At 47.1% G+C, this 15,207-nt stretch overlaps 1 protein-coding gene across 1 annotated transcript in view; it reads right to left on the bottom strand.

Moving 5' to 3' along the window:
- Positions 1–252: 252 nt before the first annotated feature.
- Positions 253–15,207, bottom strand: part of CALN1 (calneuron 1) — a gene marked incomplete at both ends in the record, with an annotated part of 444,970 nt that continues 430,015 nt past the window's right edge. The window contains 2 exons of the mRNA XM_079719708.1: positions 253–380; positions 13,793–13,949. Coding sequence (XP_079575834.1) covers positions 253–380; positions 13,793–13,949 — 285 coding nt within the window. The remainder of the gene's footprint in view (positions 381–13,792; positions 13,950–15,207) is intronic.

The raw sequence follows: 15,207 nt of genomic DNA, 5'->3' as shown, positions 1-15,207 counted from the left end.
ATCATCCGGAACTCCTGGCTATTTATTGCATTAGGAAACAAGACCATTAAAGCATTGAAGACAGCCCTTTTGTGTACCTGCCAAGGGGATGAAGTGGGTTTGCAACAACACGGGTTGCACTGCAACCTTGGGTTCTTTGCTGGACTGTGCTGCGTCTGCACCGTCCGTATCTGCTTTTTTTTGTGGAGGAAGAGTCTGCCCGCGGGGCAAGCACATGCGCGTGAGCCAGGAACGCAGCTGCTGGGGAGGCCGCTACTCCATGCCGCTCCGGAGGATCTGGTTGGCCGCGATCAGCATGACGCTTATGATGAAGGCCATGGCAAAGGCGCAGATGAGGCTCTTCCGGACGCAGGTCTGTCTGTTCTGCTTCTGGGAATGCACTGGAGTGGGGTGTAGGGCAGAGGGTCAGGAGGCAGGGAGGGAAGGCAGGGAGGGAAGAGAGAAATGACACAGTGAGACAGATTGCACTTCTTCCTCAACAAGCCCAGGGACCGGTCCACAGGAAGAAGACTGGTCACATCAAGTGAAGCATGTCTAGGTCAGCTCTCGGAAGAGACTGGGCATCCCTGCTCCTGGCAAAGGGTATGAAGTGGCCAGACTTCAAAAATCATGGCAGATGTGATGTTCAGAGTGAGATCTAGGCTTCCAGATGCAATAGCGCTACAGCGATTTCGGAGCGAGGAAATACGTCACATTTTCAGCGTGAGTCTCACCAAAGGCATCATCCAGGCCTGGCCATGTCGTTTCTGCAGAAAGCCAGCCTCCCATGTTTGAGGCAGCTGTTACAGACAGAGCGAGGTTCGGATGCATCCCTACAGGACGGGCTGGAAGCCACTTACCTTTCCCAGGACTGTTCTTGGGTAGCTGCCAGTTGAAATTACTCTAAGGGACTTCTGGCATTATGGCAGATACGCACAGCAGTGGTTCGAGCGCGGGGTCCCTGGGTAAGCTACATCGCAGCACCAAGAACTTATTAAAAAGGCAGATTCTCAGGCCAGCCCCTGCTCCCTGCCGATCTGTTGAATGGGGGACTCTGGCCAGTGATCTCCCGAGTTTAACTAGGTGATCGTGGTGCCTGCTGAAATCTGGGTTGTGGAGACCATGTGAGCTGTGGATAGGACCCACGTGAAGCAAGGGGGTGCAGAATCCTCTCAGGCTTTTCGGAGGCAGGGTGTCCCTGCCCCCAGATCCTGAGGCCCCAAGGGTCTGACCTTGGGTCCTGGGGTGGCGCTGTCTTAATGCTTTTGTTGGGCCAGGTCTTGAGTCACCATTTTTATAAGGCCCACGAGAAACCATTAGTTGGTCTCAATCAGAAGGCGTTAACTAGTGGGTTAGGAATATGGGCCAGAAATAGGGAAATGGAAATAACAAGAAAGGAAAAGCTTTGATGAAAGAACAGACTCTCTCCTCCAGGCATTGCTTCCCATGCCAGAATTTCTTTTCCTTCTCTTTCCTCTTTTTGTCTACACCTCCTTCCCTGTCCGTCCTGGTCCCGCAGTAAGCTTTACACACAGTTTACCACTTAGCTTGTGGAAGAAATCCCTTCCTGGGAGGCTGGCGGGAGGTGACCTACACCAGGGCTACTTGCTGGACCAGCTGCCTCGGCACCATCTGGGAGTCTGATGTCAATGCGAATTCTCCCACCCCATCACAGAATGACTGAGTCCAAATCTATGGGGGTGGAGGCCAAGAATGTGTATTTTTTTTTTTTTTTTTTTTTTTTTTGCGTTACGTGGGCCTCTCACTGTTGTGGCCTCTCCCGTTGTGGAGCACAGGCTCCGGACGCGCAGGCTCAGCGGCCATGGCTCACGGGCCCAGCCGCTCCGCGGCATGTGGGATCTTCCCAGACCGGGACACGAACCCGCGTCCCCTGAATCGGCAGGCGGACTCTCAACCACTGCGCCACCAGGGAAGCCCAAGAATGTGTATTTTTAATAAGCTCTGCAGGTGATTACGGGATCTCTGGGCCCCAGCCCCAGGCTTTTTGGTTCAGTACATCTGGGTGGGGCCCAAGAATCTGATAGAGCTTGAGTTGCTGGGGGCAGGAGGGCTGTGTGCGTGTGTAGGTGTGTGTTAGGGACATTGGGGTGTGGGTACTGCAGAAACCCAAGACCAGGACTGAAGAACATTTTCAGATTACCTTCCATTTTGCAAAGGGGTCCTTCTGCTAGACATTCTACTGTACCTTTGCAAACAACCACCAGCTGAGGGAAAGTGGTTTTTCTTTAGGCCAAATTGAGTGAAAAAAGAAAGAAAAGAAGCGTAATTTCCCTTAAAATTACTCTCGGCTGGAAAGAAGACTGGCAAGAGAAAAAGGTCAAGGTAGGGCCCACATGCCTTTAAAAAAAAACTAAAAAAAATGTTCAAGTTCACATCCCTCTCCCCCTTGACACTGAGTGGATCCTCTAATGCCCTAGAAATAGCAGGGAAGAAGCAGGAAGTGGGTGATGTTTCCAAAGGCCAAGGAGCTTCCCCTGAGACAAGGCTCAGTGGGGCCTCTACAAATTACATCCACCGGAAAGCTTCTCCAGCAAGCCACACTTCACAGATGCCCAATGCCCCCGGCACAGCTCCCGGCTCCCTCCCCAATACCTGTCGGTTATTTCTGCCTTAGTCTCTTAGGCCTTGTCTTGGTATCTTTAATCCTTTTGGGTCCACTGGGTGGACCCAGTTTTTGGCTCAGTTCTCTACTACTTGCTCATCCTGTCTGGGTCTTAGAATCTTATAAGTTCTTACCTGGAGGAAGAAAATTTCCTTGGTGCGGAGATGTGCCTGCCCCCAGAAGTGGGCAAATGTAAAAAGTTATATCAGCCCTCAGGAAGGAAAAGGGAGGTGGTGTTTGGGAAGGAAAGGACCCAAAGCAGAAAATAAGATGAGGATGTGGAAGCGGCGTATCTAACACTTTCCGAGGACTAGCTAATTTATTCCGGGCAGCTCCTCAGTATAAAAATGCTTCTGAAGGCAGACATCTACCTTCCTATCTTGAGGGCTGGCGAAGGCTTAAGGAAAAGAAAAATTGTGTGATTGGGCTGAGGGAGAAATTTTTTGCTGAAGCCCTTCTTTGTGAAGGACACTCAGAAAACAAGGTTACAGGCAACAGGATTATCCCCCAGGAGAGTGGCTGCACCTTTGATCTAAAAATCCTTCAAAGCAGTGGGAGGGGAGAGATAAGGAAGGAGGAAAGGCCTGGGGACCTAATAGTTTGTACGTGAGGTCATGCCAGTCTGGATCCAGACATGAGTACTGTAAGCAGAGTGAAGCTTCCAGCTCTCTCCTGGGTAGTTCTGAAACCCACCATCATTGGAGATTGGAGTCTTTAATTCAGATTCTGTGCAAGGATGAGAATTCTTTTTTATTTTTTTAATTAATTAATTTATTTATTTATGTTTGGCTGCGTTGGGTCTTCATTTCTGCACACAGGCTTTCTTTAGTTGCGATGAGCGGGGGGCTACTCTTCATTGTGGTGCGTGGGCTTCTCATTGCGGTGGCTTCTCTTGTTGCAGAGCACGGGCTCTAGGCACGTGGGCTCAGTAGTTGTGGCACACGGGCTTAGATGCTCCACGGCATGTGGGATCTTCCTGGACCAGGGCTCGAACCTGTGTCCCCTGCATTGGCCGGCGGATTCTTAACCACTATGCCACCAAGGAAGTCCAGGATGAGAATTCTTTCACATCCAGTTCTGATGTAAGTTGTGTGGCAGAGTGAAGAAGCCAGACAGCAATCTGAATCACAATCATCTTATCCCACATTGTAGCTGTGTGAGCTTGGGCAAGCCAAGCTCCCTGGGCCTCAATTTCCCCATCTATAAAATGTGGGTAAATAAGACCTACTTTGTGGTGAGGATTATGAACATAGGAAGGTACTTGAATGTTGTCTGTGCCCCGTGAATGCTAATTCCTATGTGGAAACCTTGAAAAAATTCCCCTTTACTTACTGAGCACCCACCTCAGTGGGCAAGGTACACATACGTGCTTTATAGACGTCCTTGCAGAATTAATAGCGATAGTCCTTTGTGAATTGGGTGTGTGACCCTCATTTGGTAGGTGAGGGCTCTGAAGCTCCGAGAAGTAGAGTCCAAGGTCCTTTGGCAAATGGTGAAGGTGGGATTTGAAACCCCGTCTGAGTCTAATATCCAGGTTCAAAAGTTCTACACAAACTCTCTCCTGATCTTTTGTTTAGCAATAGAAAGTACAGCCAGAGGAAGATCCAAAAGAAATTGTACTTCAAACACTTGGTGTGGTCGACAGTATAACCCAGCACTAATTAATGTGTTTGTTGATAATAATTTAATGCCTGTCTTTGGCTAACATATATTTGCATTGCACTATATTTTTGTGTATTTATTCATTCTCAGTGTCTACACTTGGTTTCCCCAACAAGATGACAGGTCAGCCCAGGATGAACTGTGAGTTGGAGATATGGCTTCTTCTCTTCACTGCCACTTAGGAAGAGCCCTGGGCAAGAGGCTGAATTTCTCTGAGCCTCAGTTTCTCTCTCTGTAAAAGGAGCTAATGATAATTGTTCTGTTAATTTCAAAAATTATTTCAGAGCTTAACGGGCTCATAAAAAATAAAAAACTATTGTGCAACTGTGACTTGCTAGAGAAATGCAAGGTATCCTTCCTGTATCCCCTGAGGGCTGCAGAAAAGATCTGCTGGTTTTTCTCCTGTTTCCTGCAGCCTCTAGCCCCAGGCTGAGACTACAGCAGATGCTCCCAAAACTTTGCTTTGGTCCCTTCCCTCAATTATTCATCCTGAACTGCAGCCAGACTCGCCTTCCTGGAGTAGTGCTTGGTATGCGTCATCACGCCCTGCAATCTCCCTGAAGGCCCCCCCTTGCTGGGGGAAGCAGTTCTATCCAGCTCCTAAGCTCAGCAGGTAGGCAGGACCACACATCACCTCCTATCCCCTTTGCCCCTCTGTCCCTAGACCACCCCTCCTCCCCTCCCCCAGCAACCTTTGTCTCAGCCAGGCAGCTCTGCTCTCTACCTAAGACTCTGCTGCACAGTTCATACCTTTCCCTCTGTTAAGGGTGTCCACTTACCTTCCCTCTCATTTCTTCCAGGCCTAACCTAAACTTGACTTTCCTATGAGGCTTCTCCTGAACATCTATCGTGCTCTCAAAGGGCCTGATATTTTAATTTAAAAAAAACCTAGCTCTTAATATTTATTTACTTTCAATTGAGAAAGAATCCACATACCATAAACTTCACCTTTTTAGGGTGTACAATTCAGTGGTATTTAGTACATTCCCAAGGGTTGTGAAACCATCACCACCACCTAATTCTAGAAAGTTCTCATCACCCTAAAAAGAAACCCCATACACAGTAGAAGTCACTCCTCATCCCCCTCTCTCCCCAGCCCCTGGTAATCATTAATCTACTTTCTGTCTCTATGGATTTGCCTATTCTGGGCATTTCATATACATGGCATCATACACTATGTGACCTTTTGTGTCTGGCTTCTTTCACTTAACATAATCTTTCCCAGGTTCATCCATGCTGTAGCATGTGTGGGCACTTCATTCCTTTTTGTGGCTGAATAATATTCCATTGAATGGACGTACCACCTTCTGTTTATCCATTCACCAACTGATGGACATTTGGGTTGTTTCTACTTTTTTGGCTATTATAAATAATGCTGCTATGAATGTTCATGTACAAGTATTTGTGTGGGTGTGTTTTCAGTTCCCTTGGGTACAAATCTAGGAGCCACATTGCTGGGTCATATGGTAACTCTATGTTTAACTTGTCAAGGAACCTATTCCTTTTTGGATCTTATTGAACACTGAAAATGGCAAGAATACATCATGCTATTGGTGATCTTTTCTATGTCTTTCTTCCCAGTAGATGTTGATATCTTTCTACATAGTACTTGTCACAGTAGGAGTCCAGAAAGTACATGAGGATGAAATGTGAGTTAGGGGAGGCTGACACAGGAGGATACAGAAGTGAGGTTTCCTGTTTTCTTAAAAGCTCATTAGCGAGTCCGTGCACCAGCAGACTCCTGGCTGCTGTGACAGGACCTGGGTTTGTAAGCTCTAGTGACAGCCTGCTCCTTCCCCTTCTTATTTTGACAGAGATTCACATGGCTCTGCTCGGGAAATACCAGGCAGTGGCTCTCAAATTTTTTCCCAGAGACAGGAGTCTACACGGATTTTGCCATTGACCAGCTGGGTTAGCCTATGTAGAATGGGTTCATAATCCTTCTGGCTTCAATCTTCAGGGACACTGGCTCCCAAATAAGGCAAATCAGAATCATAACAATTCTGACTAATTGCCCTAACACAGATGTACGTAAGTGATGTTCCTGGCAGGGAGTTTGGGGCTCAGGAAATGGTAAAACAATATAAAACTCAGCTCAGGTGATTCTAACAATTAGCCAGATCTACTAGGTCTGCAAGCTAGAGTTCTGTGATCCTTCCAGGTCCGACACTTTATGATTATATGAAATTGGATAGTTCCATCGCCTAAGGTGGAGTTAATTAAGAGTTTGTGAAAGAGATTTTTCATCAGTGATAACAGAGCATCCAGACACCCACGTAAGACCTGAAGTTAGAAGTGGAGGATGTGGTCTCTAAGGGAACAGGTGATGCTTTTGTAGGAGGAAGACAGGCCACCTGTACTTGTGTGGGTATGAGCTGGCCCTTCGTCACCACAAAATCATCTTGGGTTTCTGGATGTCAGACAGCTGTGTCTGGCTTTCAGGGTCCTGCAAGGCTCCCTGGCATGGTGTGGCCAGGTGTTATTTTGGTCTTTCCAGCCATCCTTCCCCTTTGTGTAACAAAATTCATCTTTTGGTTTGGGGATCTGTGCCTCTCCACCTGGTGGAACACTCAATCCAGGGCCTCACCTTTTCCCTAGTAACAAACCACATTGGCCAGTAGAGTACCCTAAGCTCTTGGCTTGTCCAGAGGTAGGCACACCGGCCAAGCACATTTGGAGCCCCTTCTTGGAATGGAGCTGAATCTCGAGAGAGAGAATCCTGTTGACCTTGGGGAGAGAGGGCCTGCCCAAGAATGATGCCAACAGAGAGGAAAGGACGGAGAGAATGAGAGCAAGGCAGGGCAGGGAGAGAATGTTGCTTGAGCTCTTTGGGTTCAAGTCAACCAAAGCTCATCCCTTTGGCTTCCCCTATTATTTGAGCCAGTGCTTTTTAGTTTAATGGGGTGTGGATTGAGTTTCTCTTACTTGAAGCCAAAAGAGTCTTGACCAATACTCTTGGGAACTCCAACGTTGGCAAGGACTTAACTTTAGGGATGAAATGTGTCAAGAGGATGGTTCAAGCCCTGTAAATTTGGTCCCTGCACCATCTTTCAAAGATGTGGTGTTCCAGCAGTACATACTCTGCAATGTCTCCAGGTAAAAAGTAACAATAAGAAGAGAACTGGGACCAGGGACCGGCCAGTTTTGTTTTTTTGTTTGTTATGATTGCTTACTAATGTGTTAAGCATTGTACTAAATCTTCTCACGTGTTATCCCATTTAATCCTCATAACAACCATATGAGGTAGGTCATGATAAGATTCCCATTTCACAGATGAAAAAATCTTAGGCTCTTAATATTTATTTAAGTGCCTTACTCAAGTGACCTATAGGTGGTGAGGCAGGATTTTAAGCCAGCCCTGTCCAGAGTGCAGAGCTGGAGTTCTTAGCTATCATGCCTATAGCTCTCCAGGTCTCTATCTTATATTTCAGAATCTCTTCACTCCTCACTCATGGCTCCAGAAAACTTTCCTACAGGTTTGCTTTGATAGGTCCCCAACTAGAAGAAGAAAAATGCTTTTTTGTCCGAAGCCCCAACTTTCTTTCAAACTGTCTCCTGTCTCACCACCTGCCATGGACTTCACCTACGCCTTAACCTCCTACATCTGCCCCAGGAGAACAGGTTTTATTTCAGGAAAGTCACGGCATCAGGTGAGCTGGGAGCAGATGGTGTGGATGACACATCATGCCCTTTTCAGTTGAATGGGCATGAAATGCCCAAGGTGTACGGCCAGGTGGTGAGCCAGGTCTCCCAATCCAGGTGTGCATTTGACATCCCGACAGAAACATTGCAACTTCAGCAGGGATGGCTTGAGTTGGAGCTCTGGGACATGGCTACAAAATTCTTTCTCACCTTCCAAGGAGCCCAGAAATGTTTGAATCTAGATACAACCACTGTTGTCCAATCTTTGCATCATCAGACAAATGAAAAAAATAAGGCTCAGAGAGTTTTAAAATAAGTTCCCATGGTCACACAGCTAGTCTACACAGGGCAGGGAACAGAACCCACATGACTGCACAGGGATGCTTTGGGGGCTACCTGGCCTGGGTCACCCCTCTGACATTTGTTTCTCTTGTCCATCATACTGAATGGTACAGAGTAGCTATGCTGTGTCTTTCACAGAAACTATTTATTCCCCAGTTGATGATTTTTGCTTGATTTCCCTCTCCCGTGCATGTTGTCAGAATGCCTACAAAACCCTGACAGCTGGTATTCCATTTAGGGACAAGACTTGGGGGACGCATCTTGAAAGGGCTCACACACAGATCTTGCCGCACGTCTACTTGACTTCCAAATATAATGTGATTTCACTGGCGACGAAATGGAAAAGGAGCGAGGATGATGAAGAGTCATTCTGTAAAGAGTCTTTGAAACGCCTAAGCTCGGGGAAATGACCCAGGGCCACTAAAGGGGAGCCAGGGTGGGGTTTGGTCAGGTGGACCTAGATTTGAAGCCTTACTCGCAGTTTGACTTCGGACAAATGACTCCATCTTGCTGAGCCTCAGTTTCCTCATCTGTCCCATAGGAACCACAGAACTGATCCCTCAGGCCGTGCCGACAGGTCGGTCTAACGTGTTAACAAATGACCAGCACTTGGCAAGCATGCCAGACAGCTTTCCCTCATCCCTTTCCTCCTGGACTTAGTATATAACATAATTTATCATAAGAACACTTAATAAGGATCTGGTGACAGGCAAATAGATGATTCAATCCCAAGACCACTAAATTTCATAGATGTCAGTGACTGGAACCAAATAATAAAATGTGAAATTTGTCTCTCAGTGTCACTGAGCTTATGTTCTCCAAAATCAAAACAGCTGGTGAGTACAAGTGGTCCAACCGAAGCAAACCAGCTTAAACCTCTCTTATTTAGCATGGATGGTGATTGGGCATTGTGGGTAGTCATGTAATCTTGTATCTGACCCATTTGATAAGACATTAGTACATCAGGCGTAATCTATCTTAGTAAAGGACTTAAAAAAATGTCTGAGGGATTGGAAGGGTCTGGAAGTCCAACTTTTAGTGAAATATTCTCATTGGATTGGGGACACATAGGCTGCCCACCAGTGGGTAATACCAGAGAGCCCCTGAATTGAGTGCGGTTAAGTGACCTCTTGACCAAAGCACCCAGCACATGGGTGACACCTGGTCAAGTTTCTGACTCAAGTTGATGATTTTCCACTTGGAAACCAGGTGTGAATGAAGGAAAAGTCCACTTCAGAATCCTTGCATTAGATTTTTCTAGAGTCTAGTCTCTTCTCTGCCTTCCCAGGGGCTTCTGTAGGTGACTTCTTTTGGTGCTCTAGGAAAGTGGGTTCTATCCATGGTGGGACACCCCAATTCAGGACTTCCTGAAGAAGTCAGGAAAACTTTCCTTACATGTAACTTGGAATTTCATCCTGTTTCCTCTTGTCCTTTCCTTGGGAGAAGATGGAAAATGTAATGCTTACCTATGATCACGGAGCCCTACATACCATAAAGATTAGGCAGATCAGACTGTGTGAGAGGCTCTGTGTATGTGTGTGTGTTGTTTGTATTGACCTAAAAATCCAATAAATAAAACAAAATCAAGGCAAAATGAAAACTAAAAAGAGGACAAAAAACCCCTCAAACCTCTCCCATCAGGGGTACCACACCCTTTGGACCCCTGGCCTATTTCTCCGTTCTTTATTCTTCCATTCATGTGGAAGGAATAATCAATACTTCCTGACTTAATGGACAGAATCCCAACACCTTTGTGAAAGTATCAGACCCAAGATTTATAAAAGTGAAAAATATACTCATTGACATAAAATGATGCTGATGGCCTTTGGAAGCCCTCCTGTTAATTTCTAACAGACACACACTGCAGCATTTTCAAACCTTTGCCTCACTCCAGAAGCTCCAGCTTTGCTGAACTCAAAGACATCTGACGTGGGCTTCTTCAAATTCTGACTCTGCTACAAAATGCCTGTTTCACTGACTATCTCCTCCTTCTTTGCTCAGAAACCGATGTGCCCTTTCAATTTTTTTTTTTTTTTTTTTTTTTTTTTTGCGGTACGCGGGCCTCTCACTGTTGTGGCCTCTCCCGTTGCGGAGCACAGGCTCCGGACGCGCAGGCTCAGCGGCCATGGCTCACGGGCCCAGCCGCTCCGCGGCATGTGGGATCTTCCCAGACCGGGGCACGAACCCGTGTCCCCTGCATCGGCAGGCGGACTCTCAACCACTGCGCCACCAGGGAAGCCCCCCTTTCACTTTTTTAAGGCAAAGACTTCTTTGCCTTAAAAATCTTTAGGTGTAATAGGTCCTTACACCTTGATTCCTTCCTCTGACACCAAATAGAGCAGAATTTCCAAGCGCCATGGATCACCCAGCTTTATAGGTGACCTAATCAGCATGGGAACATATTTGCTGCAGCAAAGCTCTCAGAAGAGCAGGCGAGAGCTTTCTGAGTGGGGAGCAGAAAGAGTGGAGGTGGCCTGATGGGGGCTCTGGGGCCTGGGGGAAATGTCCCAGCTCCCGTCCCCCCATCGGTCATTTGGGGTTGCAGAGAAGGTAAAATTTGGAGAGATAAGAGTTCCATTGCTGGGACTTCCTGGGTGGTCCAATGGTGAAGACTCTGCACTTCCACTGCGGGGGTGGGGGGTGTAGTTTGATCCCTGGTCGGAGAACTAAGGTCCCGCATGCCTCATGGTGCGTAGCCAAAAAAAAGAAAAAAAAGTTCCATCATTGAAAGAAAGAAAGGCAATCACCTTGTCCCTACAGAGTTAGATGCTGAATTTACCAAGATGCGGGATGGTGCCAGCTGACAGGTGGGAGGGGGATTCTGAAATGTCAGCAAGACCTTGGCTGAAGTGGCTGGACAGGCGAGGGGGCAGCCTGGGTCAAGGGCAAGAGCAGACAGGAAGGAGTTGATCACTGGGGCGATGGGGCAGCCAAACAGCTGGAGGCCGAGAAGATTTAGGAAGCACAAGCCATGCACCTACGCCGTCAGACTTCGGTAGATGCAGGGAGAGGCTCAAACTGCCAGCAGGTCCCTGTTTGTGGGCAGCAGGCATGGGGGAAAGATGGAAGGGAGAAGGCCAAGGTCATCACAAGGTCTCAAATGGACTCTCTCAGTCCTAGGGCACCAGGGTGAATTCTGTGTCTGTGTGTCCATCTCTTCCCAGACTCCTTTGCCCTGAGTAAAATCAGGGAGCCCCTTTCCTGAATCTGGAGAGAGCTGTGAGCATTAAAATACATGCACTGGTGACTTTGGTCATATCCGAGATGGGGAAAATCTTACACCTAAATGCAAACACAATGACATTGTGTTTGGGGCCAAAAAACGCTGACGTATTTTAAAAACCCTCTCTGACATGAAAATATGTAAAAGGGATTATGTAATCAAGCTCACGAGGTCATTCAAGAAATCAAGGTGTGAATTACAAATAATATTCCTTTTATTAAATAAGATCATGAATTTTAAAGCACAGTGCCTGGCCCTTATCAATCACCCCCAAACGGTAAGTGTTGCTAATGCTATATGTACTAATCATTAAAGCAGACCCAGGAAGACTTCTATTTGGAAACCCCTAAGTCAGCTATTTATTTTATTAATAGATGAGCTTTTGAGTAATAAAAAGACAGTGCTTAGAGTTCAGACTATTTCCCAGGGCAGTCTGACCTTTCTGAAAGTACTAAGACTTGTGACTGAATATTCACATATTCATTTCTCTGAATAAAGTATCAATCCATGAACATAGGTTCTTGTGGAAAATGCAGTGCTCAGAAATACTCTTCCTACTCATTTCAAGAGTGTGTCTGACGGCAGGGTGACTAGAGCCCCCAAATACTTCTACTGTTTGAGCACTGAGTTTGTCAGCTAAAATCAAGATGGAACGGAGAAGCCAGGCCTGCTGTTTTCCCAAATTTTAATCCAATCCCTGCCCTCTTCACCCGTCCTTGTCCTGCCAATTCCCCTGCCTGCCCGGCTGCAGACGGCATTGGCTGTGACCTTCCCGACCTTGTGTGGTCCATGTGGCTCCAACTCCAAATGCAGACATTGATGCTATAGTCCAAGTCCCAAGCAGGGCAACCAAGGCACCTTCTGGACCACAGCTGGGTTTTGTTTGCTGTACACAGCACTTTTGAAAATTTTCACTGTGAACGCCTTTACAAGGAGGCATTGCTGTCAAGTTTACCCCAGTCCCACCACTCCTTATTTCCCTGACTTGAGTTAATTTTGTCACCTCGGGGTATAAGCCACCTCCCGTTTCCTGTAGCAGTTCAGCCCTCACAGGGCCCACGGGCGCCCAGGTCTGGATGTACCACTGTGTCCACCTAGACAAGCTCAGCCCCATGGTGTCTGCCTGTCGTGGGCCTCGGCTGGTTCTAACACAGCAGCTCCAAAACCAAAGAACCAAATTCCATTCTGGTGTATATGTGACAGCTTACCATCTGTACACATTGGCTTGTTGTAATGTTCAGAAAAAAAGAACTGAAAAAAATAGTAGACCTTTTTAAAAAGTCTCAACCTTAAATGAGTTAAAAATTGCCCGTAGCCTGCTATGCTGTTTTAAGGTAATTTAAAAAACTTCTGTACATCAGAGCTGTTAAAGCAGCTCTGATTTTCAAAGTTGGAAAGAGGGATTCAATGATTTAACTTCCCTGGAACTCTCTACTGATTAGGGAATAAGGTAGCCTTTTTTTTTTTTAAGCTTTCCTTCGTGAGTCCAAGAAAAATGACCTCTCACGGGTCTCTTTTTTGCCCCCAGGAGAACGTTATTTTCTTGGTGAAGTTCATGAGAGTTTTTTCATGAGCAGGGCTTTTGTTGGCCAGTGTATTCAGAGAGCACAGAATAGAGGTAATTCATTCATTCCTAAGGATCCTGTGAGAAGTAGGTGTAATTATCCTGATGTTTATAGGTGAGGAAACTCATTCAGAGAAGATACACCCCTTGCCCAGCGTCACACAATTAGCCACTGGACTTGACCCAGGTTTGCAGACAGCTCAAAAAGGCTCCTTACATCATCCCACGCAGCCCCCACTAAATAAAGGCCAACACCACAAAGCCACTCATCAAGTCACAGACCTCAGGGTCACCGGAGGAAGGAAGGATCAATACAGGTCTTGCAAAAAGGCAGAGTTGGGGGAAAAAAATAGAAAAAAAAAGAAATCTGGGCTTCCCTGGTGGCGCAGTGGTTGAGAGTCCACCTGCCGATGCAGGGGACACAGGTTCGTGCCCCGGTCCGGGAAGATCCCACATGCCGCGGAGCGGCTGGGCCCATGAGCCATGGCCGTTGAGCCTGCGCGTCCGGAGCCTGTGCTCCGCAACGGGAGAGGCCACAACAGTGAGAGGCCCGCGTACCCCCCGCCCCCGCCCCCCAAAAAAAGAAAGAAACCTACTACATCTTGGCAAAAAGGATCTTTTAACCTCGGTCCTGGATTTGTGGCTTCCGTCCAAGACCACTTCGGCCCAAGAGACTGTAAACACATTTTTCATACAGAGGATGTGGAAGGGCTGGCCTATCCCAGACCGGGCAGAGAGCAGAAGCAGAGGTACCTACCACCCTCAAACTCCGTCTGGCAGTTCCCCGAGGTCTCGTTCAGGCTCTCTTCCTCGTTGATGATGATGTTCTCAATGTCCTTCATCGTTAAGTGGTCCCGGAAGGCGTGATAGAGGATGTGCTTCAGCTCTTCCAGAGTTATCCTCTGCATGTCGAACTGTGGAGATAAAGAGGAGTGAGAGGGGGACTTCCCTGGTGGCGCAGTGGTTAAGAATCCACCTGCCAATGCAGGGGACACGGGTTCGAGCCCTGGTCTGGGAAGATCCCACATGCCGTGGAGCAACTAAGCCCGTGAGCCCCACAACTACTGAGCCCGCGTGCCACAACTACTGAGCCTGCGTGCCACAACTACTGAGCCTGCGTGCCACAACTACTGAAGCCCAGACGCCTAGAGCCCGTGCTCCGCAACGAGAAGCCACCGCAATGAGAAGCCCGTGCACCGCAATGTAGAGTAGACCCCACTCGCTGCAACTAGAGAAAAGCCAGCGCGCAGCAACGAAGACCCAACGCAGCCAAAAATCAATCAATCAATCAATTTACAAAAAAAAGAGAGGAGTGAGAGGGTCTGGGGCACTTGTGGGTGAGAACTCGGCTTGGGGCATGACTAGCAAGCCCTAAGCCTTCCTACAGAGATTTGTCCCAGCTTTTCAAGACATCAGATGAGCAGTTTTCTGCCACACTCAGCTCCAAGCACATTTGTGAACTTGCAGGAACTTCTCGGGAATTCAAGGAATGAGATTACCCCCTCAGTAGAGAATCTTGGAGAAAAAGATGCCACCTGCTAGTTTGGTTTCCTACTCATCCAGCCATCTGCTGTCACCCCTCCACACCTCATGTACTTTGGAGGGTGTCACACTTCAGACAATGCATATGTCTCTAGAAAGTTTTAAATCTTCCAAGAAGCCAGCATGTATCTTGCTCTAACAAGATAAAATGCACGTTCCAAGCCATGTTTATGAGGAAGAACAGCTGAAAAAAGGTGTAGCGTTTCCACTTATGTTCTTCCGCTATAAGGGAGAAGATTTACTTTTCCACTCCATTTCTATCAGATTTGGTCATGTCACTTTCTTGGCCAATGAAATGTGAGTAGAACTAACATAGGTCACATCGATTAAAATCTTTAAGAGCCACTGTGTGGTTCTAGCCTGTGTCCTTTTCCTTCTGTCTTACAAAGAGGCTGTTCCTTCTGTTGGGGTCCCAGAATGAGGATAAAGTGGAGAAGATAGCCCAAAAAGGAAAAGTAATGGGAGTAACAAATGCCCTTCGTTGTAGCCATAGAGATTTGGTACAACTTGGTTTAAGTCAACAATATAGAAATTAGTACATGAAATGAAAAGCTACCATAACAAAAATTCTAAAAGATGATGTATGGATTGCAGGGCCAGGAAAATAAGAAAACTGTTATTGGAGGCTGG

Source organism: Hyperoodon ampullatus (assembly GCF_949752795.1).
Source record: "Hyperoodon ampullatus genome assembly, chromosome: 14".
NCBI lineage: Eukaryota > Metazoa > Chordata > Mammalia > Artiodactyla > Ziphiidae > Hyperoodon > Hyperoodon ampullatus.
Note: the sequence above shows the minus strand (reverse complement) of the source record. Positions and strands in the feature narration are given on the sequence as shown.